This window comes from Leucopleurus acutus, assembly GCF_964270905.1.
Source record: "Leucopleurus acutus genome assembly, chromosome: 6".
Taxonomy (NCBI): Eukaryota; Metazoa; Chordata; class Mammalia; order Artiodactyla; family Delphinidae; genus Leucopleurus; species Leucopleurus acutus.
In genome coordinates this window covers 100,319,208-100,346,389 of record NC_139149.1, presented here as the reverse complement: position 1 = coordinate 100,346,389, position 27,182 = coordinate 100,319,208, and the positions used below count along the sequence as shown (strand labels likewise).

Sequence of the window (27,182 nt, the reverse complement as noted above, 5' to 3'; positions counted from 1 at the left end):
TTAATTAGGTCTAAAATTCCAAGCTGTACAAAAGGAAGATGTACAGCCAAAAGTGCTCTTGCCTTTTGTACACAATTCACTCCTGTTAAATTTTTGGGTACTCTTCCTGACGCTTTTTTATGTATATTATTCTGTGTGTGCGTATTATCTCCTCTTTAAAAAAACAATTGCTAGAAACCCCCTGTCCTGAGTCTTTGTTTTATTTACATCGGTATGAAAAGTTCAGCCGGGCTCGTTCATCCTCACTGTGCCATGGTCCCCTAAGAATTGTTCCGATTTCTCAGACGAGGGCACGCTGGGGCTCAGCGATACCAGGAATAATAGCCCGGCTCCTTCCCGGCGGTCGGGGCCGGCGGCTCGGGCCAGAGGGAGGCAGGAAGTCTCGGGCGCTGACTGGCCAGCGGCGCCCCCGCGGCCTCTAAACGCAGGGCAGACGCGCGGCGCGGCAAACGCACAACACGCGCCTCGAAGCCGGGTCTTCTCTACTGGGTGAGGTGGACGTCCTGGCCCTTGAGCTTCACTCCCCGAGTCCGGAGCCCAGATCCCGGGGCTGGGAGCCCGGAGCCCCGCCCGGAGCGGAACAGGAAGAGGCTCCCGCCTGCCCGGCCCCGCCTGCCGCCTCTGGCCAGTGGCGGGGGTTGCTCCACCGGCGAGGGTAGGGGCCAGCTTGAGGGAGGCCGGCGGGCAGGTGGACAGGCGTTCAGGGGCGGTTCCGCGGCCCCCTTACAATTCGTTCCCTTTCCTTCCACCTTCGCAGGGCGGCGGCTGGCGGCGCGATGGACCTGGCCGGGCTCCTGCTGGACGAAGAAGGCACATTCTCCCTCACCGGCTTCCAGGACTTCACGGTGAGCGTGCGGCCCGCCCCCTCCCCTGCCTCCCCGCGCTTGGAGCCGGGACTCCGGGCGCTCCCGTCGGGGCCCGAGCGGGGCCGCGATCTCGCCTGATGGCTCTGCCGGGGAACCAGGCGGTAGTCGCTCTAACCGTGCCTACTCGAGGCCCTGGCTGCTTGGGCCCCGGGGGTCAGCCGCGGGGTACAGGACTATGGAGTAGGAGGTGGCCAGCCGGGGCCTTTCTCAGAGAACTTCTCCTCCAGAGCCCTCAGCGAAGAGGATTCCACCCGCTGTGGACAGACTGCTATTGGCAAACAGTCCGGAGAATGCGGGGCTGGGTGGGGCATGGGCCGCGCTAGCGGTGAGGCAGGCCTCTCGCCCGGCACCCCACTTCCAGCCGGGATCCACGATCTCCATCATATCCTTCCCTGCCCTTCGCTCTCCACCACCCTCCTGCCCTGTTCAGTTCCTCCCAGGACACCAGAAGCTGAGTGCCCGGATCCGAAGGAGACTCTACTATGGCTGGGACTGGGAAGCTGATTGTAGCTTGGAGGAGCTCTCCAGCCCTGTGGCAGGTTAGACAGTGTTGTGCGAATGGGCCAACGAGAAGCCTGAAAATGGGGTTGTCAGTGGTCACCAAAATGACTCTAGGTGTACCCTGGGAACTGCACTGTCTCTTCATAGCTGGTTCATTTGATTGGTGTAAGCACTAGGTTTGTGTTTCACTTTTTTTTAACGCCTAGATGAGGAGGAGACATGGCTGTTTTACAAGTCTATATCATTCTTGATTTGTATACCAGAAACTTTAAATTTTCCGAGGATACATGTCATATATTTCCAAAACAACGCATGTGTACCTTTTCAAATGAATTAAAGAACAAATCTAGATAATTTCAGGTGACAGGGAAATAAGCCTTCCTCCTGGAAGGAGCTGAAATTCAAACCTGGAATGGGCTTTTCGTCTCAGTGTGGGAGAATTCGATGTCTATTTTGTTATTATGGTTCTGCCCCCAAGGCCTCAGATAATACAGTTTTGGGTGATAACAGTGGGGACAACTTTGGAGGAGTTGTTTGCTCACTGTTTTCCTTCTGCCCCCTGCAGACATCGCTGTGGAACTGCTCCAGAAGGCAGCCCCCAGTCCTATTCGCAGGCTTCAGAAGAAATATGTAGCCCATGTGTCCCGGTGAGCCTGCAATTGAGAGAGATGGAGTGAGAGTGTTTCGGCCCTAGAGAGAGGGGAACGGTTATCTCTAAGGAGAAGTTGTAAAGATACAGGGATGAGCATCATAAGAGTTACAAGAGCTGAAAGACCCTTGGGTTTAATTACTAATCCTTTTCGCCACCCAGGGAGGCATGCATTTCCCCGTGTGCTATGATGCTAGCTCTGGTGTACATTGAGCGGCTCCGGCATCGAAACCCAGACTACCTACAGCATGTGTCATCGTCTGACTTGTTCCTGATCTCCATGGTAAGATGCCCTCTTCCCTTCATCTCTCTGGTGAGCCGGGAGCCCGGTGTGAGCTCTACTGACACCACCTCTGGTTCCTCTGCAGATGGTGGCCAGTAAGTACCTCTATGATGAAGGGGAGGAGGAGGAAGTCTTCAGTGATGAATGGGGAGCTGCTGGGGGTGTGGCCGTGCCCACTCTCAATGCCCTGGAGAGGGGTTTCCTGAGTGCCATGGTGAGTAACTATTCTCTCTCGCTCTGTTTTCCTGGCCCATCTTTATATTCCTTTCATCCTTTGTCTTTTATCTCCCAGCTTTCTGCCGTCTCTTCATTTCTCTTTTTGCTTGTCCTCCCTGTGCCTTCCCTTGTTACTGTCTTCCCTTCTAGCTTTTCTGGAATAAGCACACCCTTTGGAGGTTCCTGGCATGGTGAAGCCAGAAATGGAGCATCCCTCATCACCAATCCTCCAGGCACCACAGGGGACACTCTGGGTCAGAGCTTATCTTACTGGGCTCTGATTATTTGCTCCCTATGAGTATGGACCATCCTCAAGAATACTTTTTCCCCTTGCTTTTAATGGAGGCTGCAATATGAAACCAGATATGTGGTGACTAAGTAAGTTAATACATAAAAGCTTTTGGAACAGGACTTCTCTGGTGGTGCAGTGGTTAAGAATCCACCTGCCAGTGCAGGGGACACGGGTTCGAGCCCTGGTCCAGGAAGATCCCACGTGCCGCAGAGCAGCTAAGCCTGTGTGCCACACCTACTGAGCCTGCGCTCTAGAGCCCATGAACCACAACTACTGAGCCCGCGTTCCACAACTACTGAAGCCCGCGTGCCCAGAGCCCATGCTCCGCAACAGAGAAGCCACCGCAGTGAGAAGCCCACGCATTGCCACGAAGAGTAGCCCCTGCTCGCCGCAACTAGAGAAAGCCCGTGCGCAGCAATGAAGACCTAATGCAGCCAAAAATAAATACATATTAAAAAAATAAAATAAAAACTTCTGGAACAGTATTTGGCACACAGTAAGAGCCAAGTGTTACCCGTAGCAGTGGTTGTACTTGCTCCTCTGGGCCTGGTTATTAATTGACTGTGACTGTGGCTCATATCCAAGCCTGGTTCGACGCTCTTCTCTTCCTACCCACAGGATTGGCGTCTCTACACTGACCCTCGGGAGATCTTTGAGGTGCTGAGCTGGCTGGAGAGCTGGTAGGTTCCAGGATTTAGGAAGAGGTCGAGGGATTTGGGGGGAGGCTTCAGCCATAGGAGCTAAACAGAGATGAGGGTGTGTGTAACTGGGGGAGAGAGAAGACAGGAAAAAGAATCGCCCAAGGTAGTGGTTCCCAAAGCTGTCTGCGGTCCTCTTTGTAATAATCTTTGGGAGGGTGGGAGAAGCTTATTTAAAATACAGATCTTTGTCTCATTCTCAGTTTCTGGACCAACGGGTAGTCTAGGAATCTGTACATTTAACAAGTTCCCTAGTGTTTCCTGGCAGGTCCCCAGGGGAAAGAGCGTGCCAGTGGGCCAGCTGCAGGAGGGTTGCAGACGCTCTCTGTCTTTTCTCCTCTTTGTGCAGTGTGGCTGAGCAGCAGGGCCGCCGGCGGGGCTGGTACACCTACACAGACCTGTGTGTGCTGCTGGAGCAGCCTGCCTGGCAGCTGGCCCTGGGCTCCCTCTGCCAGTGGCTGGCAAAGGTGAGGAGGGGTCAGGAAGGATAGGGAGCTTGAGCCGGCTGCGGTGTAGGGTGGGATGATGGAAAGCAAATACGGAAAGGCTCAGGAGATGAGGTTTGGGAGTAGATGGTGATAGAGAGCTCTCACTTGAGTCCAGGTGTCCAGAAATAAGGGGTGGGCGTGTTAAGGACAGTGAGAAGCGGGTTTGGGGGAAGGGGATCTGGGCACTGACCTTTCTTAATCCCTCTCCTGCAGGTGTCCTGCCTGTTAGCTATGGCATATGTGAGCAGTGTGGCCCTGGCTGTGGCATCGATGGCCGTAATACACCAGTCCTTGGGGCAGTCCTGTAGCCCCCCACCTGGCCCCCCAGACCTTGGACTGGCCTCCAGGTGCCTTTCGGAACCCTGCATACCTGCTTCGGTGCCACGGTGCCTGCCTTCTCCTGCTAACGTCTCCAGCTGCCTGGAAGTCAACGTAGGGCCGCGTCCACTCTGGGACAGCCTTCTGGCCTCACGGGCACCGCCACCATTGCCTCCCCCGGCTGCTCCGGCTCCTCTCGCTCTTCTCCACAGCTGCCCCCTTTGCCAGAAGCTCCAGAAGGACTCCCCAGCCTGCCGTACCTGCCACCACCCCAACCATACCGTCCCCACTGGGCCCCCCAGCCCCCGGTACCACTCCCACGGCCTGGCTCCCCCCTGGCCTTGGAGCCCGACGCCCCCGCTGCTCCCACAGCCCCAGCAGTGTTCCCTCTTCGGCATCATGGAACTGGCCCGCCTTAAGTCTTTCATTTTTCCAGGCTAGGTAGGGTTCTGAGGAACGCGTTAAGAGGATTTGGGAGTCCCTGAGAACCTGGAGGAGCAAAGCGTGATCTGGGTTCTTGGCTGGTCCCCTGTCCTCCTGAGTGATGGAGCTTAAGGGCGTTGTGGGGCAGAAGGACTGAAGGTCACTTGCTCTTCCGTCCCTCAGTGGCTGGCTGTTTGGCCAGGGCAGTGGTGGTGCCAGGAGAAGCTTCAGCTCAGCGACCAGGGGCGTGTCACAGGTGGACAGGGGAGGAGCCCCTGTCCCTCCATTTCCCCTGGGCTCTTTTAGATTTTTGAGTTTCCTAGGATGGGGGGAGGGAGGGAGGAAACATTGGCCATGGTCTGTGTGATGTCCCTGATGCAGGAGAGGCAGGGACTGACAGGGCCACCCACGGTGGGAGCTGCTGTGGGCAGGCGGGGTGAGGGGGGAAACCCTCTCCTCACCCGTCCCTGGGACTTAGTCTGGAAGAGCCAGGGACTGCTGGGACCTGCAACCTGGCCCTTTCTTCTTCCACCCTTCTCAGTCTCCCGCTTCTGGGCTTCCTTCTCTTCTGGTTCCTCTCCCGGGTGTTCTCTCCACAGGCCTCTCTGGCCACTGCTTTGTATCTGGGTTTTTCACGCTTTTTGTAGAACCAAGATTTCAATAAACAATTTCAGTCGCGTGGCTTGGACTCTTCCTTCTGCAGCAGCCCTCGAAGAACTCTCCTCCCCGTATCTACCTTCTCAGCCTCCCTACTCCCTGATGCTATCATCTTGCAACTCATTCTCTCAGCCCCATTCCAGAACTTCCCTGTTGTTTGATGGCCATAGGCTCCCATATCAAGCTTCTCCCTCATCCCTGCTCCCGGCACCCTGGGGCCCCAAGCACTGCTCGACTTGGATGCAGTGGGGCCCAGAAGGTGACTGTGCCACGCCGGGGGGTCGTAGCCCTGTCTGTCACAAGTTCTGATTGAGCACCGTCTTTGTGGATCCCTAAGCACGTCTTGTGGAGAGAGGCCAAGCCAAGTATCCAGCGGAGCCCCGTGAGCTTGAGGGCAAGCCCAAGGTCACCTTATCTCTCTCCTGACATCCTTTCTGGTCCGACACGTGGTCGTCTTTCTGGTCTGACACGTTAGGTCGTCATTATTAAGGAGAAGACCAAGGCTGGGTTATCACTGGAAGAAGGAAAACCGAGCAGCCAGCTGGACTAAGGTTATTTGGGACCATGGAAGAAGATCCTCAGCAGGGGTGGTGCTGCTACCTAGGGTGCATCTTGGAAATTTATGGGGCTTTTTGTTTGTTTTTTGGCCGCACCGTGTGGCATGTGGGATCTCAGTTCCCCGACTAGGGATGGAGCCCATGCCCACTGCAGTAGAAGCATAGAGTCCTAACCATTGGACCACCGGGGAAGTCCCTATGGGACATTTTTTTTTTTTTTTGGGGACATTTTTTGATTGACAAAAATTTGAAGGGAAGGAACTCGCTGGCATGTAGTCGCCCTGTACAGGATGCTACACGTCCTGAAATGCTCGGGAACCCCACCTCTTATTATGAAGAATTCCTGAGACAATTTTTGAACCACCGGATGTACGTCATGTATATGAAAAGCCTGTTTGTCTGAGCCTAGAATTATGCAGTGTTTTACATGTAAACACAGAATAGATTTTGCACATTTGGAAAAAGACTCAGTTTGCTAGGAATGCACCTCTGTGTAAATTAAAACTATGCTTTGTTCATCACTTTACCAAGAACTTGTTCACTATTTTGGAACATCAGGTCACTAATGGCAGCAGTGCCTGTGGTACACGTGTCATCAGGAAAGCACCGATATCAGTTGGCATTGCAGTTGTCACATCCACGTTGATTCCACATATGGGAGTGGGCACTGGACTACTTCATTGTCTTCTGGTTTAGTTGGGCCCAAGCTTTCACACACTGAAAGGATAAGTTACTTGTATTTCTCCTTTATATTACAGTGAGGACATTATACGGAGTTGTGGTCACTGTTGTCGTACATGATGTAGGGATGTTTCCTTTTGAGGTAGTCCACGGGGCTGGACGCTAATAGGCTTGAGAACTGCAGTGTAATCGTGATGGTTCCAAATGGCAGTGGTGAGGAGGGAATACAGTCTGTAAAATCTCCCCAGCCTATTTTAGAGGCTTCCTCCCCACCACTCCTATCCCGGGACAGGGGCTCTAGATGGAGATTCTTGGGGGGAGGGGTCCAGAACTTGGCTCCCCGGTTAATGGGTGATGGAATTTGTGCAAGAGCTGGGCAAAGGTGAAAGGGCCGTGTCCTGCCCCAAATCCCTCATCCCTTCGCTCTGCTTCATTGACACTCCCGCCCCCTGCCCACTCCAGGCAGCTAACTTCACACAAACTCTGACCTCTTACTCTCCCTCCTTAACTGCAGGGCAGGCAAGACAAGACAAAAGGCAGGGCAGCATGAGCCGATCACCCCCCAACGCCATACAACTCCGATCCGTGGGCTCCCAGGGTACCATGGCTTCCCTGCCGCAGCCGTCTGCTGTCCAAAATCCCTCCTCTCACTCTTGGGCCTCTGTGTGTGGGTCTCCTCCCTGGGGCCTCAGCTGTCTTCTGGCTCTGCAGGTAGGAGCAGAGGTGCAGGAGCTGGTGCTGGCTGAAGGGGGTGTTTGGAGGGAGGAGGTGTGGCATGAGAAACCCTCTGGAAGTAGGTATTTCTGCCTATTTCTGAAGACTGTTCCTCTGCCTGCAGCATATCTTGGTCCTGGCTTCTCTGCTCTGCGCCTCCCACCTGCTCCTGCTTCAATGTCTCCCTGCAGGAGGACTCTTTTCCTCCCCTGCCCAGCTCCTGGCCTCCAGCCTCTTTTCATGTGGCGTGTCTACAGCCCTGCAAACTTGGATGGGCAGCAGGTGAGGGGAACTCCCTGGAGAGAAGGGAACGGGGTCCCAGCGCGTAGGAGAGGCTCGGGGAGGCTTTCAGCTGCCCCGTGTTTCCAGACCTGCCTGGGCTGCTGTTCCTACAGGCTGCCTCTTATCCAGGCTCCATCCTTAGAGTTTCTTATCCCTGGTCTGGTGCTGACCAGTCAGAAGCTACCTCTGACCACCCGGACACCTGGAAACTGTGAGCACAGAGCAAGGGCACAGGGTGAGGGTGAGGTTGGGTGCTCACCTGAGCACACAGTTGTAAGCGGGTGCAGGATTGAGATGGGGCAATGATGCGAGGGTTAGGCACCATGGGGTGCTGGAGCTGTGTCAGGCACCAGCCAGAACTGTAGAGCAATGGGTCTCCAACCTGTTTATCTCTCTCCTCTCCATGTCCCCAACTTCTCCCAGCTTCCCTTGTGCTGCGCCTGTGTGGGGGACCTGGCTGCCACGGCCTGGAACTCTGGAACACTTCTCTCCGAGAAGTGAGTACGTGGGGATGTGGAGGAGGAAAGCTAAGAGTGGTGCCCGACTGGGGAGGCTTTTGTTTCCACTTTACAGGGACTGAGAGGCTCTAGGGCAAAGAGTTGGGTGGGGGGAACCTCTCCTGGAATTTTTTTTTTTCCACACCACGTGGCTTGCGGGATCTCAGTTCCCCGACCAGGGATTGAACCCGGGCCACGGCAGTGAAAGCCTGGAATCCTAACCCCTAGGCCACCAGAGAACTCCCTGGAATTAGTTAAGATGTCCAGGCTGAGGTCATCTCAATTGAGCAGAATGTTTTCTCTTTGTCCACTTCTCCACTCCACCAGGTGTCCGGGGCCGTGGTGGTCTCCGGGCTGCTGCAGGTCATGCTGGGGCTGTTCGGGGGTCCTGGCCACTTGTTCCCCCACTGTGGGCCCCTGGTGCTGGCCCCCAGCCTAGTTGTGGCAGGGCTCTCGGCCCACAGGGAGGTAGCCCTGTTCTGCTCTGCTCACTGGGGCCTGGCATCGCTGTACGTAAGTCCTGAGAGGCGTGGTGCCCTTTGGGGTGTGTGGGAGCGGGGGAGGGCAGAGGTGCTGGCTCCACCAGGTTTAGCTGCCATCTTGAAAGGGACAACACTTTGTGGATCTGGAATCCAGGACTTTTGCTGGATTCATTTGTTCACCCTGACTTTCACCTTGTCTCCCACTGACCCCCAAGGTGCCCTCCTTCCCCCTCCATGGGGGGCTTTCTTCTCCGGGACCCCCTTTTATGGTATTCTGCCACTCCCACCTCCACTGCCCCGCCTCCGGATGACTGCTTCCTCTTGCTCGTAAAGCTCCTTCCCTCTCCTAGGCTTATCCTGCTCATGGTGGTCTGTTCTCAGCACCTGGGCGCCCGCCTGTTCCCGCCTCACCCCTGGAGGCGAGCTTCAACCTCTTCAACCCACACTCACATCCCTGTCTTCAGGCTCCTCTCGGTATGTGGAGGTCCGGGCAGGGGCAGTTGAAGTTAGAAGGGCTGGCACGGAATGCTCGCTCGGCCCCCTACCTTTTGGTGTCTGTCTACCCCTCCAAGCCTAGCTTGAAAAGTTCTGGGGGAGGGGTTCTTTTCCGTCTCAGTCTTGTCCCTCAGGTGCTGATCCCAGTAGCTTGTGTGTGGATCATCTCTGCCCTTCTGGGTCTCAGCATCACCCCCTGGGAGCTGTCCGCCGAGGCACCGTGGTTTTGGCTGCCTCACCCAGGTAGGTTTTCTCCTCCTCCATCTTCTTACTCAAATAAAGTTGTCACTTTCTTTGGACTCTGAGTTAATGAAATTAGCTGTACGGATTCTCAAAACACACAAGGGAGAGAAATTGCCAGTCTGAGGGGCAATGCCAGCCGCTCACCACAGGTGTCTTTGTTACTGTTTAGAGACATCTGTAAGCCCCACCACTGCGTGTTGATACTCCTTAACCAATTTACACATTTACGTTACTTACTCCCACAGACATTTGAGTTGGTGACCTGTGCACAAAGATTGCTTTTGAGGAGGCATTGTATATGAAATTTGCTCTCTCATCAATTTAATAGTGGTCTGTTGAGTGCTTATTATGTGCTAGGCACGTGATAGGGGACATGGTGATAAACATGACAGACACGGTACCTGCACTCATGAAGCCTATAATCTGTTGGGGAATACAGATACTATTTAGTCACCCAAGTAAATGTAAAATTGCACGCGGTAAATTAAAAAGGGCGGGTACCTTGTGTGATGAAAGGTCATAATGGGGAATCTGACTTTATTGGAGAGTTCAGGAAAGGCACTCTTTTTTTATGTTTTTATTTATTTAATTTTTAATTTAAAAATTTTTTGGCTGCACTGTGTGGCTTGTGGGATCTTAGTTCCCCGACCAGGGATTGAACGTGGGCCCTCGCAGTGAGAGCATGGAACCCTAACCACTGGACCGCCAGAGAATTCCCAGGAAAGGCATTCTTGAGGAAGTGATCACTGAGCTGAGATGTGAGAGATGAGTAGGAGCTTATTGGGTAAAGGCAAGAGTGAAGAGCATTTTAGGTGGAGAGAAGAGCATATGCAAAGGCCCTCTAGTGGCCAGCAACACAAGTACAAGGGCCTGAAACGAGGCCAGTGTATCTGGAGTGAAAGAAGTGAGGCAGAGTGTGGTGGGAGATGAGGCTAGAGAGATAGGTAAGGATCAGACCAAAGAGGACCTTGTAGACCACAGTAAAGGGATGGGTCTTTGCCCTGAGTTTGATGCTTTTGTCCCAAGACATTATCTTCAGAGACAATGGGGCCTTTAGGGTTCTTGTGTCATAGGCTGTCAGAGGCAGGGGGATGCTTCAGACGTGAGTCTGGCCCCAAAGCAGCTCTTTCTCCCTCCCCAGCTGAGTGGGACTGGCCCTTGCTGACACCCAGGGCTCTGGCTGCAGGCATCTCTATGGCCTTGGCAGCTTCCACCAGCTCCCTGGGCTGCTACGCCCTGTGTGGCCAGCTGCTGCATTTGCCTTCTCCACCTCCGCATGCCTGTAGCCGAGGGCTGAGCCTGGAGGGTCTGGGCAGTGTGCTGGCCGGGCTGTTGGGGAGCCCCATGGGCACTGCATCCAGCTTCCCCAACGTGGGCACGGTGAGCCTTCTCCAGGTATGTGGACGGGGGTGGGGGGAGAGGAGCCGGAGGTGCAGGAGAGGGAAGGGGACTGATTGCCAGCTGTGCCCAGCCCTCTGCCAGGCACTTCACAGCAGTGATCTCATTTAGAGAGGTACCTAGAAGTGGTAAGGGCTAGGAGTGTGAGGAAGACACTGAATCACTACTGAACTCCTTCTGTGCCTCAGGCACTGTACCAGGGCTGAGGTTCTAGAGAGAAGCAAGTCAGATGAAGTCCCTGCTGTCTTGGGGACTTCGAGAGAGAGAGGTGAACAATTTAAGAAAAAAAAAAAGAGATAATTTCCAAGAGTGATAAGTGCTATTTAGAAAACAAAGTGGGGGTGGGATAGTGGTTGAGTAAGGGAAGCCCCTTTAGGTAGACTGCTGGGGGATGCTTCCTGGGAGAGTGACATTTGAGTTGGGATCCAAACGATGAGAAGGTGTCGGCCAGGTGAAAACCTTGAATGGTCGAGGAGGTGGCTGTGTTTTCTAGGCTGGATCTCGGCGAGTGGCCCACTTGGTGGGGCTGCTCTGCGTGGTGCTTGGGCTCTCCCCGAGGCTGGTCCAGCTCTTCACCACCATCCCACTGCCTGTGCTTGGTGAGTGGATGTATCAGCAGGACTGGTATTGAACCAGTACCCCCCAGCAGGGCCCAGCTGGTTGCTGGTGGTCAGCAGCCTTTCTTTCTGAATAGCCTCCCTGATATATGGCTGTACGTGTCAGCTGTCCTATTTTCTCAGCCATATCTTGGCCTCTTGACTGGCCTTCTCTGCTCCTGGGCCTCTTGGTGGTCTCTGCCCATTACAGCCTGCCCTGGCCTGCAATACTCTCTGCTGTGCCAGCCCTCTCCCAACATCTTCAATTACTTCTGTATGAGACAGGTGGGGTGCTGGGGGTGACCCAGGCCGTGGTTCTGTCTACTGGATTCTCCAGCTTCCACTTGGCTGACATTGACTCTGGGCGGAATGTCTTCATTGTTGGCTTCTCCATCTTCATGGCCCTGTTGCTGCCAAGATGGTTTCGGGAAGCTCCAGTCCTACTGAGCACAGGTGGGAAGAAGGGGGATGGAAAGAGAAGTTGCTTTGCAGTGGGAAAGCAAGGGCTCAAGGCTTGAGTTTCTCTGGACTCCAGGCCCCCGCACCCAGAGACGGGCTTTGGTATAGTCCATCCATTTGTTTAGCAAATATTTATTGAATACTGTGCTAGCCCCTTGGGATACAAAGGTGACTGTAGATGTGACAGTCTAGAAAAAGAGATGAGATGTGTAGAAACATAACTAGAAAGGTTTAGATAAAGAGCTATGGTGCTTGGCGGTGAGAGAGATGGCTTCTGTTGGAGATGATCTGGGTAATTTTTATCGAGAAAGTAACATTGAGCTTGTCTTGAAGGACGGTAAGATTTAAAAACATATTTGGTGAGAAGGTCATTCCTGGTGGAGGAACCACCATAAACAAAGACATAGAAGTAGGAAGTCATAGGGTATGTCCTGGGAGTGGCAAGTAACTTAGTTAGCTTAGCTTAGCAAATAGCAGTGGTTCTTAACTGAGGATGGTTTTGTCCCACAGAGAACATCTGGCAATGTCTGGAGACATTTTTGGTTGTTATAAGCAGGGGAGAGGTGATTGTTAGTGGCACTTAGTGGGTAGAAAGATGCTACTAAACATTCTGCAATGTACAGAACAGCCCCCTCAAACAGAAAAGTATCTAGTCCAAAATGTTAGTAGTACTGAGGTTGAGGAACCCAGGCTAGAGCACAGAAGGTAAGATATGGGAAATAAGGTTGGGGCTTTTAATACCAAACTTTCAGGAGACAGGGAGCCTGGAACTATTGAAGCATATCTGGAGGGCATGTGTATGCTCAGAAGATAGGGTGTTGAGCAGGGACCCTGTGGGAAGGGCCTGGGTGTGGGAAATAGAGAGCAGAGGGACAAAGGGGGGGGGGCATGGAACAATTCAGAAAGATCTGTCCTTGGTCCAAGACTTAGGCTTAGGTTGGAAGTATTAGGCTCCTTGGCTTTGCATAGGATCAGAGTTTCCCCTCCTGCCTGGCCCCAACCCCCTGTAGGCTGGAGCCCCTTGGATGTGTTACTACGCTCACTGCTCACAGAGCCCATCTTCCTGGCGGGACTCTTGGGCTTCCTCCTAGAGAACACCATTCCTGGTAAGTTGAGGCCAGGCCCCAGCAGACTGGGGAATGGCCAGGAAGTCATCACTTCCTGGGTTGGGCAATGGCCTGAACACCCTCTCTCTCTCTCTTTTTTTGAATTAAAAAAAAATATTTTTTAAAATTTATTTTATTTTTGGCTCTGTTGGGTCTTCGTTGCTGTATGCAGGCTTTCTCTAGTTGCGGCGAGCGCGGGTTCTTATTGTGGTGGCTTCTCTTGCTGTGGAGCACGGGCTGTAGGCGTGAGGGCTTCAGTAGTTGTGGCTCGTGGGCTCTAGAGCACAGGCTCAGTAGTTGCAGCACACAAGCTTAGTTGCTCCATGGTATGTGGGATCTTCCCGGACCAGAGCTTGAACCTGTTTCCCCTGCATTGGCAGGCGGATTCTTAACCACTGTGCCACCAGGGAAGCCCTGACCACCCTCTCTTTTGCAGGCACACAGCTTGAGCGAGGCCTAGGTCAAGGGCTGCCATCTTCTTTCACTGCCCAAGAGGTTCGGATGCCTCAGAAGTCCAGGGAGAAGCCTGCTCAAGAGTATGAGCTTCCTTTCTCCATCCAAAACCTGTGTCCCTGCATTCCCCATCCCCTCCGTTGCCTCTGCCCACTTCCCGAAGACTCTGGGAATGAAGAAGGAGTGCCCTCTGAGCCAGGAGAGACAGCTGACTTGCTGCCTGGCTTTGGGGAGCAGTGCCCTGGGTCTAGCAGAGAAGAACTTAGGTCCCAGTAATTACCAGGACTCCAGCTTCCACCTTGATTACTTTAGCCCTATCTCTCAGCTTGCTGGAGAGCCAGATCCCAGGCTCTGCTTTCTCCCAGGGAGAGGATGTGTGTGTGTGTGTTTCACACGGGCCCACCTAAAGGTCTCATTTCCCAACAGGTGTGTTTGCCTTTCCTTCTCTTAATTAGGCCCAACTGTTCCAGAGCAGGGCCATGGTTTATAGGCCATGATTGAATGATATTTTGCCTGTGAACTATCTATACTCGAACCCCAGCATTCACTAACTGATACTTATTATGCCTCCTATGTGCAAGGTCCTGGAAATACAGATATGGATAAGGCAGGGTCTCTGCCCTCTCAAACACTTATGGTTTAAAAAGACATGTAATTACCAACTAAAATCCAAAGCAGAAAGCAGTCTGCAATAAAGATCGAAACAATGCTATGGGAGCAAAGCAGAAGAAATAATGAATTCTGATTGGGGATAGTGGGAAAAGCTTTACATAGAAGCAGCACCGAGGCTGGCCTTAACAAGAGGATTTTTCGTTGTGGAACAGGGATGGGGAGAATTTTTTAGGCTCAAGTATTCAGCTCGAGCAAAACAGGAAGTTGTACAAGGTGCAAGATGAGTTGAAGGATGTCAAGCTTCTCTGTGGTGATGGAGCATAAATTGGGGGTACATGGAGGGAGAAATGAGACAGGAGAGCTAAAGGATGAGGTCAGACCATGGGATTTATGCCTGGGAGACTCATCTCTTAAACAACTCGAGTGCTGGTGGAGACCCAAAAGAGATATCTAGTGAAGTTCAATCCTCTCGTTTTATTTAAAAACTAAACAACAACAAAAAAGGCTGGACGCGTAGGGAAGGGAAATGACTTTGGGTTTATCAACAAATCCAAATCCGGGGTCCCCTCTCCTGCACTTCGTCCGGCATTCTTTCTACTCTGCCAGCGCGACACTGAGGGGCGGCACTACCCCTCCACTTCTCTACCAGGGAGTCCTCCAGCCTCTCTTCTCGCTTTCCCGGCCACGGTGTCCCTCCACCTCTGACGGATCCAGTTTATCAGCTCCGTGGGCCCAGATGTCCCGCCCACATCAGGCTTGGGCTCCGCCCCAGTGTCCCAAGACCCCGCCTCCCCGTGGTTGGGGGGAAATGCCCCTACTCTAGGCCTTTCGGGTTGCGCGGGCGGGCCAGCTTGCCGCGGGGAGAGTGAGAGCTCTCGAGGCCGCTCACGGTAGGTGGGGTCGAGCTCTAATCGGGGCCAGGGCCGGGGCCGGGCGGCGAGAGATTGCTCGGACTCTGCGGGCTGGCCCTGGCAACGCGCTTCCTCCAAGAATTTTCCTCCCAGGAGGGACCCGCGCGCGGCCGGGGTTCTGGGACAGGCCTCCGAGGGTGGGCGTGGGCGGGGCCGGGGGGCCGCGCGTGCGCAGCTTGCCTCCCGGCCGCGAGGCGGGGTTTGTGCGGGTACTCCTATGCGGGCCGCTCGGCGCCACCAAGCAGCCGGTTTTCGGCTTTGTTGCCCTTTGAGGGGTCCCGAGCCGCGCCTCATGCAGCCGGTGCTGTAAAAATAGAAACGTGGGGCTTCCCCGGTGGCGCAGTGGTTGAGAGTTCACCTGCCAATGCAGGGGACACGGGTTCGGGACACGGGTTCGTGCCCCAGTCCGGGAGGATCCCACATGCCGCGGAGCGGCTGGGCCCGTGAGCCTATGGCCGCTGAGCCTGCGCGTCAAGGCCACAACAGTGAGAGGCCCGCCTACTGCATAAAAAAAAAAAAAAAATAGAAACGTGAACGGTGAAGGCCTTTCTAGTGAGGGCGAATGGAAACTGGACGCCAGGCGGGTCTCCTGGGGTAGAGCTGTGGTAAAGGGACCGAGGGGCGGGGCGGGGCCCAGCCCGGATGGTCGCCGGGGTTTTGCTGCCCTCTGCAGGATGGCGGAGGAACTGCGCCGAGGGAGGGGCTCACGGCCGAGGTGCGGGACTGGGTGCCGACCCGCTTTAGGCCACCCCACTCCTCTGTTGGCCCTCGGCGCTTCCCCATCCTCATTCAAAATAATAAACGGGTGACTCTGGTTAACGTGAGGGTTAAAGGCATCCTTGAAGGAAACATGAGAAAGGTGAGATATAGAGGCCTCAAAGCAGGACACGCGTGGTGGGAGCAGCAAACCCAGGTCTGATGCTGAATTTCTCAGACCTTTTTAGGGGGCTTGTTGATCCCACATTTTAAACTCCTCCCCCGCCCGCAGAACAAAACATACTGTGTGAGGGTCCTGAGCTTCCAGGCTTTCCGAAGTGACAGGCTCGGATAGTCAACCCAATTTTGGTGACTCTTAGAGCGCACGCTGGGGAGTGCCTGTAAGGGAGAGAAGGGCTTGGCGACTTGCTGTTTGTGACCGACTTGCTGCTTCTGACCTTGAGCAATGTGGAACTCTGGTCCCGTGAGGACTAGCTTAATCATTCCAAGATCTTCTCTTCCCAGTAGGAACAGCAGGTGGGAATGTGACTGAAATACCATCATCTGAACACAAGGTTTTGAGGCTGCTGCAGATAAAAATCACAATATATATAGTTCTATTTCACCTGTCTAGTGACTGTACAAATTATGTTACAAGGCCATGCTTCAAAAACTAGGTTATGGTTGGAAGAATAATGGCTTAGATTGAGATGAAAATGACTGGAAGAACAGCACCGTGTTAACCACGTTAATGAAATCCAAGGATTTTCATTGTTTTCTTTGTATTCTAAGATCTGCGCTCCCCCCACCAACTTCACTTTGTGTTTATAAACTGAAATTACATCACGTTTTTTGTTTGGCTGCGCCGCGCCGCACGCAGGATCTCTGACCAGGGATTGAACCCGTGCCCCCTGCAGTGGAGGCATGGAGTCTTAACCGCCAGGGAGGTCCACCCTTTTTTTTTTTTTTACCCTCCGGAAAAATGATCAAACTGCCTGTAAAGTAGCCATAGTTACTGAACATCTACTAGATTAAGGCTACAAATTTAGTTGCTGAAGTCAAAAGGTTGGTTTCCAGGATGTGCAGCCGGGCATGATATCATTGATGGCAGTGCCTTGGATGTGGGTGTGGATGAGTGAAGTGGAGTTAATTCGTGGTCTCTACCTCTGTGATGTGCTGTGCCTTGTATTGACTTCTTAGTCATTCAGGGTCTTCTTGAAATGGGGTTGGGGCTTTTCTCCTTGCTTCTGGACACAGAGTTATTAGCTCTTTATTTGTGTCTCATTGATCCCTTTGAGAATTTGACCATAGCTGTGGACGTCTTCCCTCCAAATGGGTATATGCAGGTATGCACAAATTTTGCACATAATTCCAGAGGGTTTACATGCATAGACTCTAGATTAAGAATCCCTGACTTAGAGAATGTATATATATTTAGGGGGCATATAAATATATATATATATATATATATATATATACACACACACACACACATACATACATATATTCATTTAGGAAATATATATATATGTTTAGGGAATACATATATATATATATACCCACACACACGCATATTTAAAATTCTGAGAGCTTCCAGAGTTTTTTTTTAGATTTTATTTATTTATTTTTAATTTATGGCTGTGTTGGGTCTTCGTTGCTGCATGCAGGCTTTCTCTAGTTGCGGCGATCGGGGGCTACTCTTCCCTGTGGTGCACGGGCTTCTCATTGCGGTGGCTTCTCTTGTTGTGGAGCACGGGCTCTAGGCGTGCGGGCTTCAGTAGTTGTGGCTCGCGGGCTGTAGAGCGCAGGCTCCATAGTTGTGGCACACTGGCTTAGTTGCTCCACGATATGTGGGACCTTCATGGACCAGGGCTCGAACCTGTGTCCCCTGCATTGGCAGGTGGATTCTTAACCACTGCGCCACCAGGGAAGCCCAGAGTTTTGCTTTTAGATAATGATCAAATAATTTGAATTTCCTGCGTGTGACACTTATGACATGATGTTTTGTAAAACAAGAACTATTTCTTCTCTTCTAGAAGCTCTGGGAAAGGATAACATTGACATATTTATTAGGAATGTGATAAAGATGCAACAAGAATGGTTTAGGTTTCCATATTGTTGTATTATTAGAAAGCAGAAATACTAGTACCAATATGCTGAGGCTTAACCGCTATAGAAGAAGGAGATATTTTATGTTTTCTAGGAATTTAATATGGGAAAAAAAACCCTCAAAATTCTAAATCGATTTTTAGTGGCAAGAGGTAGTAATAAGGTTGGTGCTCAGCTGGTTATATACTGGGAGGGTGAAGGAGAGGGGGTAGAATGTAAATCAATGCCTTCTGTTTTCTTAGGGAGGATTTTCACAAGATGTATTTGATAGAGAACTCTCTGAGTGGTGTCCCCCCAGGCCTACAGCACCCTGGGGGCACTTTGCTAAATTAAGACTCTCCTGCAGATGGAGGAACTGGAGCAAGGCCTGCTGATGCAGCCGTGGGCATGGCTACAGCTTGCCGAGAATTCCCTCTTGGCCAAGGCTTATATCACCAAGCAGGGCTATGCCTTGCTGGTTTCAGATCTTCAACAGGTGTGGCATGAACAGGTGGACACTAGTGTGATCAGCCAGCGAGCCAAGGTAAGTGTGAAGAGAAGTACTGCTATGGGTGGCAGTGGACATAATTTCTTTCCTAGTGAAGGTCAGGGGGCATTAACATCACCCAGCTCATTGGCCTATAGGTAGCCAAGGAAGGTCAAATTAGGTTGCTACAATTCCCATTAATGTTCTGCACTTCTACCTCTAGCCCTAGGATCTTTCCATATGGGTGTGTGTGTGTGTGTGTGTGTGTGTGTGTGTATGTGTGTTTCTGTAGTGCATTCAGTGGAAGGCAGAATTGTGAAGTAGGCCAGTTGATCTCTCTTCTTTTTGTTTTCTTCTTTCCTGTTCTGATGTTTTTATTTTCCCTTCCCTTCCTCTTCTGCCCACTGTCTTCATGTTAACCAGAGCTTTCCTTTGCTGTTACTTACCAGGGAGTCAGTTTCCTTTTAGCCCTCTCACCCTGTGCAACGCTTGCTCTCTTCTTAGGAGCTGAACAAGCGCCTCACTGCTCCTCCTGCGGCTTTTCTTTGTCATTTGGATGATCTGCTTTGCCCACTGTTGAAGGACACTGCTTGCCCTGGCAAAGCTACATTCTCCTGTGATCGTGTGGCAGAGGCGCTGATACTCCGGGTGCGGAGTGAGCTCTCTGGTCTCCCATTCTATTGGAATTTCCACTGCATCCTAGCTAGCCCTTCGCTGGTAAGTGCAATTCAAATACGGGGTAGGGAAAGGGATGCCAGCTGCTTCCCCTTCTCAAAGCTTCTCAAATGAAGCTTTAGGTGGGTTTTTTTTTTTTTTTGGTAAACCCCATTTGACATTTGTCTCCAATTAGAAAACTTTCCTTGACTAGGAAGAAGGCAGAAAGATTTCTTGACTGGTACATTCTTTCCTTACAAAAGGAGCATAGTTTGGGCCTACATGCTTTACCAGGTATCTTTATTCATTACTTGGTTTATTCAACATTTATTAAGCATCTACTATGGGCTAATTGTTGGGTGTCCAGATCTAAAACAATATAGCCTATTCCTGGAGTTCATAATCTAATGAGAAGGCAGACAGACAGGAAACAGGATAAATTATGGTATATACTTTGATTGAGATAAGCCCAGGATGATTGAGGATCTGAAAAACCTTTTTGAAGAGAGAGTTTCTGAGCTGAGTTTTGAAGATGAGTAGGAAATAACTGGGAGAAAATAAAAAGATCATTTTAGGCATGAATGCATTCTGAGAGGTGTGGAGATGTATAAGTGTGGGGCAAGTGCGGGAACTTCATGACTACAGGGAGCTGTGAGAAATGAGGTAGACAGTGGCCAGATCTTGAAGGATGCTAATGAGTTTGGATTTTACCCAAAAGGCAACAGGGATTCACTGAACAACTTTAAGCAGGGGTTTAACACGATCCAATTTGTAATTTATCAAGATCACCCTGGTAGTAGGGTAGGCTATATACCAGTGTTGAGTACCTTTCTGAACATTATCTTGTCATTTAATCCTCACAACTGTCCTGTCCTGCAAGATAAATATTATTGCCATTTTTCAGAGTAGCAAGCTGAGATTGAAGGTAATTTGTCCAAAGTCATCCAGTTTATAAATGAATGAGCTGGAATTTGACTCCCAGGTAGGTCTGATTCAAGAGCCCATTTTCAGGGACTCAGAAGATAATGTCCTCTGCTCACTTGTAGCTTTCTAGGCCCCAAGAGCTTTTATTAGCAATTAGTTAGTTGAGAGTGAAGAACTAGTTTGCAGGAATTACTTCTGCTTGTCCTTCTACCCTTTTATAGAAACAGAGCTTGTTTTAGCATTAGAGGACAGGGTCTTCTTTGGGGGTCCTAAGGTTGCAGGTTTATCAGCAGAGGGATCTGAAGACAAATGGGCATCATTTCCTGTCTCCCTTCTTTAGTTTCCCAGAGGTAGTGGGATGCTTTGGCAACAATAGGGTGATGGAACAAAGTGCTTTTCAATAAACTGTTCCCTGTTTTTGGTCTAGTATTTTTGACCCAAGCTAGTCTTGAGTGTTTGGAGAACACTAACCTCTGAATTTTTAAGGCCCATTAACAGTGCTTAGCAAATAATAATCACTCAATTTTGTTGATTTTAATTGAACTTCTTGTGAAAATTTCCACCTTGCTTTAGGTAGAATTTATCTTGTTCAAAACCCCTGTAACTTTTTCTAAGTAACACCAGGAGGCACTGTTCCCTCAATAATGCTTGTTATGACACCAAAACATTTGGGCAGCCTTGGGGAAGCCCTAGCAATAGCTACTCTCATTTTATATCACACAGCCCTGGAAATTCAGAAGAGTGAGACTGGGGAGGCAGTTCTTGTTGGAAGCTGATGGGCTGTAATAGTTTTTTCTTTCAAAAGAATACAGTAAAGAACACTTGTATAATGATATTATAATTGAAAGTAATGGGTGAAGAAAACCTAGCTATTCTAGGCAAATTCCTCTAATTGGAGAGCTGCAATTTAAAAAGAGGCAACAGGGGCTTCCCTGGTGGCACAGTGGTTAAGAATCCGCCTACCAATGCAGGGGACACGGGTTCAAGCCCTGGTCCGGGAAGATCCCACATGCCGCGGAACAACTAAGCCCATGCACCACAAATACTGAGCCCGCGCTCTAGGGCCCATGAGCCACAACTACTGAGCCCGTATGTCACAACTAGTGAAGCCTGCATGCCTAGAGCCCATGCTCCACAACAAGAGAAGCCACTGCAATGAGAAGCCCGCGGACTGCAATGAAGAGTAGCCCCCGCTCGCCACGGCTAGAGAAAGCCCGCACGCAGCAATGAAGACCCAATGCAGCCAAAAAAATAAATACATAAAATAAATTATAAATAAATAAAAAGAGGCAACAGTGTTTAGAGTGGAATGAATCTTGGTTGGCCACGGGGAGAACAATTTATTAATAATTATGCTTCAAGGTATATTATTAAAAGAAGAAGAATGCCATCCCAGGGAAATCCCTGTACCTGAGGAAGCTTTATAGGGAAAAAGTTAGAGCCAGTGGACACCGGTGAGGATGTAGGCGGATACTATTTCAGGCTTGTGTGTGTGTCTATGAGGTCACACAGTCATAATTTTTGTTTGTTACTCATTCTTGTCATAGTTTTTATTTAATTCTTTTTGAATGAGTAACTCATGCAAAAGGCAAACACTTCAAATAGCATTTAAGTGTATGTAGGGAAGAAATAGGTCTTCTTTCTACTCCCTTTCCAGTCCCTCATTTTCCTTCTCCGAAGCAATTCCTGCTGTCAGCTTCTTGTGAATTCTCAAGCAAAGCCACGTATATATGTGTGTGTATATGTATGTATATATACGTATATATATCAGTATATATATATATATATATCAGTACATATGAATATACTCATATAGTCAAATACATATCTAGATATATGTATTTTCACAAATGGCAACATTCTGTTCACAGTGTTCAGTACCTTGCTTTTTTCACTTAGTTTTAGAACATAGAAATCATTCACAGCAATATATTTAGAAGACCTGCCTTAATATTTTTTAATGGCAACATAGCATTTTGATGAATGAGTTTATCAACGTGTGTTTAATTGCTCTGCTGCTAGTACACACTTAAATTGTTTCCATTCTTTTGTTTTTATATGTAGTGAATATCCTGCATTTTCTTTTTTTTTTTTTTTTTTGGCGGTACGCGGGCCTCTCACAGCTGTGGCCTCTCCCTTTGCGGAGCACAGGCTCCGGATGCGCAGGCTCAGCGGCCATGGCTCACGGGCCCAGCAGCTCCGCAGCACGTGGGATCTTCCCAGACCGGGGCACCGAATCCGCGTCCCCTGAATCGGCAGGCGGATTCTCAACCACTGCGCCACCAGGGAAGCCCTGCATTTACTTTTTCTATGTGTAAATGTGTGAGTAAATTCCTAGAAGGGGAATAGCTGAATCAAGGAGTATTTGCATCTTTGATCTCGCTAACGTAATGTTGTGTTGTCTTCCAGAGAGACTGTGCAGCTTAACTCCTCCAAGTCATGTCGGAGAGTAGGAGAGTACCTATTTCCCCACACTCCCTACCACATTCACATTAATAATGTAATACTTTTTATGTCTCTGCAGGATATTATGGAATATACAAAGCTTTCTAACACTAAGCCCATTTCCACTTCTGGCCAACTTCTCTTCATCACCCCCTCCTCCTTCCCACTGTCTATTCTTCCTAGTATCTAATGTAATTCTTTTTTGTTGTTGTTATTCTTATCTTTTTTTTCTAGTGTAATTCTTTATATTCCATATTTTGAGTTTCAAATTTGTCACCTCTTTGGCCAGATTATGATTCCCAGGAGTCACATCTGAAGGTTTTTTGGGTGGTAGAAGGAGCACAGGCAGACCTGAATTTGTAACTCAGCTCCATCACTTTGACTACTTGTATTACCTTGGATAAGTTACTGAATTTTTATGAGACTCAGTTTCTTCATCTGTAAAATGGCGATACCAGTCCTGACCTTACCACAGAGACATGAGGATTAAATAAGAGAACATATGTAATATTACTTAACCTTAGCATTATAGTGGGCCTGTGAGAGCAAATAGTCCAACTCCATAATTTGTCTTTTTAAAAAAAGACAAGGGGCTTTCCTGGGGGCTCAGTGGTTAAAAATCTACCTGCCAATGCAGGGGACATGCAATCGAGCCCTGGTCTGGGAAGATCTCACATGCCGCAGAGCAACTAAGCCCGTGCACCACAACTACCGAGCCTGTGCTCTAGAGCCTGCGAGCCACAACTACTGAAGCCCGCGCGCCTAGAGCCCATGCTCTGCAACAAGAGAAACCATCGCAATGAGAAGCCTGCGCACCGCAACAAAGAGTAGCCCCTGCTTGCCACAACTAGAAAAAGCCCGCGTGCAGCAACGAAGACCCAATGCAGCCAAAAATAAATAAATAAAATAAATTTATTTTAAAAATAAATAAATAAAATAAAAATAAAAAAGACAAGGACCATGAGAGTACTTGGGGTTAAGACATTTTCACATCTAGGTGCTATGAGAACCAGGGCTAGAATCTTGGTCTCCTAATTCCCAGTCTACTATTCTTTTCATTATATCCAAACATGATACGTTTCATCTTGGGATTGGTAACTGCCATCCTGCTCTTCTGCCTATGACTTATGAACATTTCTATGGGAAATCTGAAGATGCTGGGGAAAATTATAAATAGCTTTTTCTCTGGAGAAGATTGGCGACTCCTGTTCTGTATCCACCACACTTCCTGACTTCCTTAACTGTTGTGATCTCTTTGAGGGCAGAAGCCTCACAGGGTCAGAGCGTGTATTCAGCACCCAGTAGGTATTTGTTGAATTGATTTATTGAACTGCATCTTTTCATATGTTGCTGTCTGTAAATGAAGGGGAGGGAGTGTCCCAGCCTCCTAAAGCACTTCAAGATTTTTCTTTGTAGTGTCTGTGGATTTGCTTTGAAATCTGTTGCTTCAGCCACAATGTTTTATTCTAATTAATTGATCTAAGTTAGGGTTCAACTAACTTTGAAATGAGTTATACCCCAATGAGTCGGAGTGGTGTAACCCAATCCTATGAAATTATTTGAGAAGTTGAAATATTTAAGGATAAAAAGCTTTTAAAAAATGCTCTATAGACATTGGAGTCCTATCAATAATTTCAATAATTACCACATTTAATTAGACATAGCACTGATTAAAAACTGTTCCTCATCATGTTTCATGTTGTTATATTTACCACTACTCAAAGGAATTGCTGTGAAAGTAGCCCCCAGAGAAAAGTTGGTTATTGACTCTAGGAATTTCTGTTATTTGAGTGCTGCCAGCAGATGGATGGTGATGCTGCTTGGCTGGTAGTGGCAATTATTTTCAATTCAACTCACCAAACATTGGCTTGCTTTCATACAAGTATTCACCTATTTTTCCTCCTGATCTCCCTTGAGAAGGAGCAAACTTAAAACAATTCCTAGGAAAGAGAGTTGAGTTTAGAGCAGATACATTTTCCAAAAGCAGAGCTTCTGTCACATTCTGAACAGTACTTCCTGGAGGTTTAAGTTTATACTAAGGACTGAGCTGGGAGACAGTTCTAGGTTGGGATGTGCTATGTGACAGAAAGAAGTGACGAGTGTCTATAGCTGGACCTGATTGCCGGCCTTCCACTCTGCACTGTTACCCTACGTTTCTTGGGTCCTAGTGCTGGTGCAAAAGCTGCTGCCACTAAACCCTAACCTCCCGCAACCCTAACGCACACCCAGTGTCTTCTCCTCTACTCTGTCTTTAGAGAAAAAGAATCATTTCCTCTTAGTTTGAGCCACAATACACCTGAAATTTTTAGTAATAAGTTTTACTAGAAAATTAATGGAAATGAAAACGTACAAGTCTGAAGAGTCCAGACTTCTGATCCTGATCCAGATGAGTCTGGCTTGCACATCTTATGGGCCACTTTAGTACCTTTTCCTCACTTCAAGCCTCTGTGGGGTTTCTTGTCTAAAAGCTATCCTTTTTAGGTCTAGGGTACAGGTTGGCATACTATGGCCAACAGGCCAAACCTGGCTTGCTGCTTATTTTTGTAAAGTTATACTGGAACCCAGCCACCCTCATTTATTACATGTTTTCTATGACTGCTTTCTTGCTACAACAGCAGAGTTGAATATTGTGACAGGGACTATATGGGCCACAGGGCTGAAAATGTTGACTCTGGCCCTTACAGAAAAAGTTTGCTGACCTCTGATCTAGGGCGTTTCTTCTCACTGCCTCCTTTAGTTCATCTCCTTGGGGGAAGGGAAATGAACTTTCATAATATCCCCCAGCCACAAATTATAGATTTTAGCTAATTTTTTGGACGGCTAATGGACACCTTGTATAGGTGAATGGAATGGTTATTCTATATAGCTATGCATTATCATATGAGAACATCACTCTAGCTGTGCTGCAGTGTAGCCATGCTTACATCCTTCTTACCTCTGGTTAAGAGCAAGCTGTGTGGAGGGGTGGTTTATTCCTTCCTAGGCTGGTCTCTTGGTGACTGGCTTGTTTCTATTACAACAGTGACCTTAGACTTTGCTGCATTTGTGGGAACAGATGGAAACTCTGGCCTCATTCTGGGCTATCATCAGCCCTGACATGGTTCATAATTGGTGTCTGGGTCTGATTTGACTTTCACAGTTCTCTACTTTCTGTTGATATTTGTCTTCTATTACACTCCAGCTAGCATACTCTGTTTTAGTTGCACTTACTTGCTTAGAGGTTACTTGGATCTTCTGCTTTCATCTCTCAGTTTTTGCTGAGAGTTGAGTCCACACTTACCTCTTATCACCTGTATCACATCCTTCTCTCTTTTTTTTTTTGCGGTACGCGGGCCTCTCACTGTTGTGGCCTCCCCCATTGCGGAGCACAGGCTCCGGACGCGCAGGCTCAGCGGCCATGGCTCACGGGCCCAGCCACTCCGCAGCATGTGGGATCTTCCCGGACTGGGGCACGAACCTGTGTCCCCTGCATCGGCAGGCAGACTCTCAACCACTGCACCACCAGGGAACCCCACATCCTTCTCTTTAAATCACAGCTCTAGGTTATCTATTCATACATGTTCTCCTTTATTCTTCCCATCCTTTTATCTGTGCCACAAACAAAATCCTTGAACCTCTTTCATATACTTATTTAATTATTATATTTGTGTTTACATTCATGTAAATGGGTTGCTTGACTATGAAAATACAAGTTCCTGTGAAAACATTTGTTTTTCAGTATTTTTTCCTGGTACCTTATACACTGTTAGGGAGTACTTTGTGTTTATCTGTTGGCTAATTGGTATCTCTTCCATGGAAGGTCTCCCAACATTTGATTCGTCCTCTGATGGGCATGAGTCTGGCACTGCAGTGCCAGGTGAGGGACCTAGCAACATTGCTTCATATGAAAGATCTGGAGATCCAGGACTACCAGGAGAGTGGGGCTACGCTGAGCCGAGGTGAGAGGACATTCTTTGAGGAGTTGGGTCGGGAATGGTACAGATGGTCGAAGAGCCTTAGCAAAGGGGGAGACTCATGTGCATTAGGGAGGTGCTTTCCCGAGGGTGGGTGCTGGGTGCTGACCAGGACTGGAGACTAGACGACACTTCTTTTGCGTCAAGTACCTGGCTGGGGCCCAAGTATCCAATAGAAGCTGTAACTGAGCCCAGACATGCCCTAGGCAATGGGAAGGAAAGACTCTGGAAAGGGCCAACAGCTATATAAAATTGCATGAGGGAAAAATGACCTGGGACTTTAGGAAGCTGCATAGCTCCAACTTCAGAGTAAAAATTCAATTTCACCTGTCTTTGTGGTGGGAAAACCTTCTAGAGCGCCTGCTGCCAATGAACCTGTCATTTATTGCTAATCACCCTTTCCTCCTCCTGTTTGTCCTCTTCTCCCACTGGACTAGGTGTCTCTGGGTGTTGCATCTTTATCCTCTTTCCCAGGAAGTCCTGGGCTCTGTTCCCTTTCCATCTCACAGGTAGGAAACTCATTCTAAGACTCATATTTCTTTTCTGCCTCCCTTCTTATTACAGATCGGTTGAAGACAGAGCCATTTGAAGAGAATTCCTTCTTGGGACAGTTTATGGTAGAGGTAGAGTATTTGCTATTTCCTTTCTCCTTGTGCAGCTTTGCTTTACTTCCTCTTTCCAGGTGCCTGAGTGGTGACTTGCATTTTGGGTGTTAGGTTTGCTTGCATCGTTGGAGAGCCCTTTCTGTGGAAAAGTTACCTATAGAAAGTCTGATAAAGCTGAAGATGTACCTGGGGAAGATGGGGAGAAGTAGGGGGAAAGATGTAAAAGGCAAAAGTGAGCTGATTAACATTTGTAAAACATCTCTGCTAAGGTACCTAGGGATTTTGTTTGGAATTCTCTTGGAAACCTTGGTTGACCAGTTGCTAAATTTTTGCTTGCTGAGATCTGATCCCAGGTTTGGATTGTGGAGCGGGGGGCTAGTCATTATTACTTGTCTGGGCCCCTTCGACATCCCACAGTAGAGGAAGGTGAAAAGCACAGGGCTACCATTTGGG

General features: G+C 49.4%; 3 protein-coding genes across 6 annotated transcripts in view; all 3 read left to right on the top strand.

The window, feature by feature from the left end:
* Nucleotides 1–684: 684 nt before the first annotated feature.
* Nucleotides 685–5,356, top strand: CNPPD1 (cyclin Pas1/PHO80 domain containing 1). Its single transcript, XM_082841731.1, has 8 exons — nt 685–845; nt 1,297–1,405; nt 1,933–2,014; nt 2,179–2,299; nt 2,385–2,513; nt 3,426–3,487; nt 3,855–3,972; nt 4,207–5,356. The coding sequence occupies exons 1-8, from the start codon at nt 777–779 to the stop codon at nt 4,750–4,752; spliced, it is 1,236 nt and encodes a 411-aa protein (XP_082697857.1). The 5' UTR covers nt 685–776; the 3' UTR covers nt 4,753–5,356.
* A 1,819-nt stretch (nt 5,357–7,175) lies between these two features.
* On the top strand, nt 7,176–13,630 carry SLC23A3 (solute carrier family 23 member 3; the record flags this gene model as incomplete). 3 transcript variants are annotated; one of them, XM_082841130.1, is made up of 12 exons in its annotated part: nt 7,176–7,340; nt 7,468–7,625; nt 7,739–7,836; nt 8,049–8,122; nt 8,450–8,631; nt 8,955–9,078; nt 9,234–9,342; nt 10,484–10,737; nt 11,234–11,339; nt 11,622–11,789; nt 12,806–12,901; nt 13,338–13,630. In XM_082841130.1, the coding sequence occupies 12 exons, from the start codon at nt 7,176–7,178 to the stop codon at nt 13,628–13,630; spliced, it is 1,827 nt and encodes a 608-aa protein (XP_082697256.1). The 3 variants fall into 3 exon arrangements, with proteins under 3 accessions (XP_082697256.1, XP_082697255.1, XP_082697257.1); XM_082841129.1 differs by having other exon boundaries at nt 7,739–7,860; XM_082841131.1 differs by lacking the exon at nt 10,484–10,737 and having other exon boundaries at nt 8,986–9,078; nt 9,303–9,342.
* Nucleotides 13,631–14,767: 1,137 nt separating this feature from the next.
* NHEJ1 (non-homologous end joining factor 1) overlaps nt 14,768–27,182 on the top strand; it is a 76,565-nt gene continuing 64,150 nt past the window's right edge. For both annotated transcript variants that reach the window (XM_082841919.1, XM_082841918.1), the window contains exons 1-5: nt 14,768–14,856; nt 18,029–18,205; nt 18,653–18,865; nt 25,971–26,109; nt 26,689–26,747. In XM_082841919.1, coding sequence (XP_082698045.1) covers nt 18,029–18,205; nt 18,653–18,865; nt 25,971–26,109; nt 26,689–26,747 — 588 coding nt within the window. In that variant the 5' untranslated portion in view covers nt 14,768–14,856. The remainder of the gene's footprint in view (nt 14,857–18,028; nt 18,206–18,652; nt 18,866–25,970; nt 26,110–26,688; nt 26,748–27,182) is intronic.

Bases quoted from the DNA above. Each gene is read 5' to 3' on its own strand.
- CNPPD1 (XM_082841731.1), top strand. From the start codon at position 777: ATGGACCTGGCCGGGCTCCTGCTGGACGAAGAAGGCACATTCTCCCTC. The intron at 2,300-2,384 runs GTAAGATGCCCT...GTTCCTCTGCAG, and splicing joins ACTTGTTCCTGATCTCCATG to ATGGTGGCCAGTAAGTACCT. The intron at 3,488-3,854 runs GTAGGTTCCAGG...CTCTTTGTGCAG, and splicing joins CTGAGCTGGCTGGAGAGCTG to TGTGGCTGAGCAGCAGGGCC.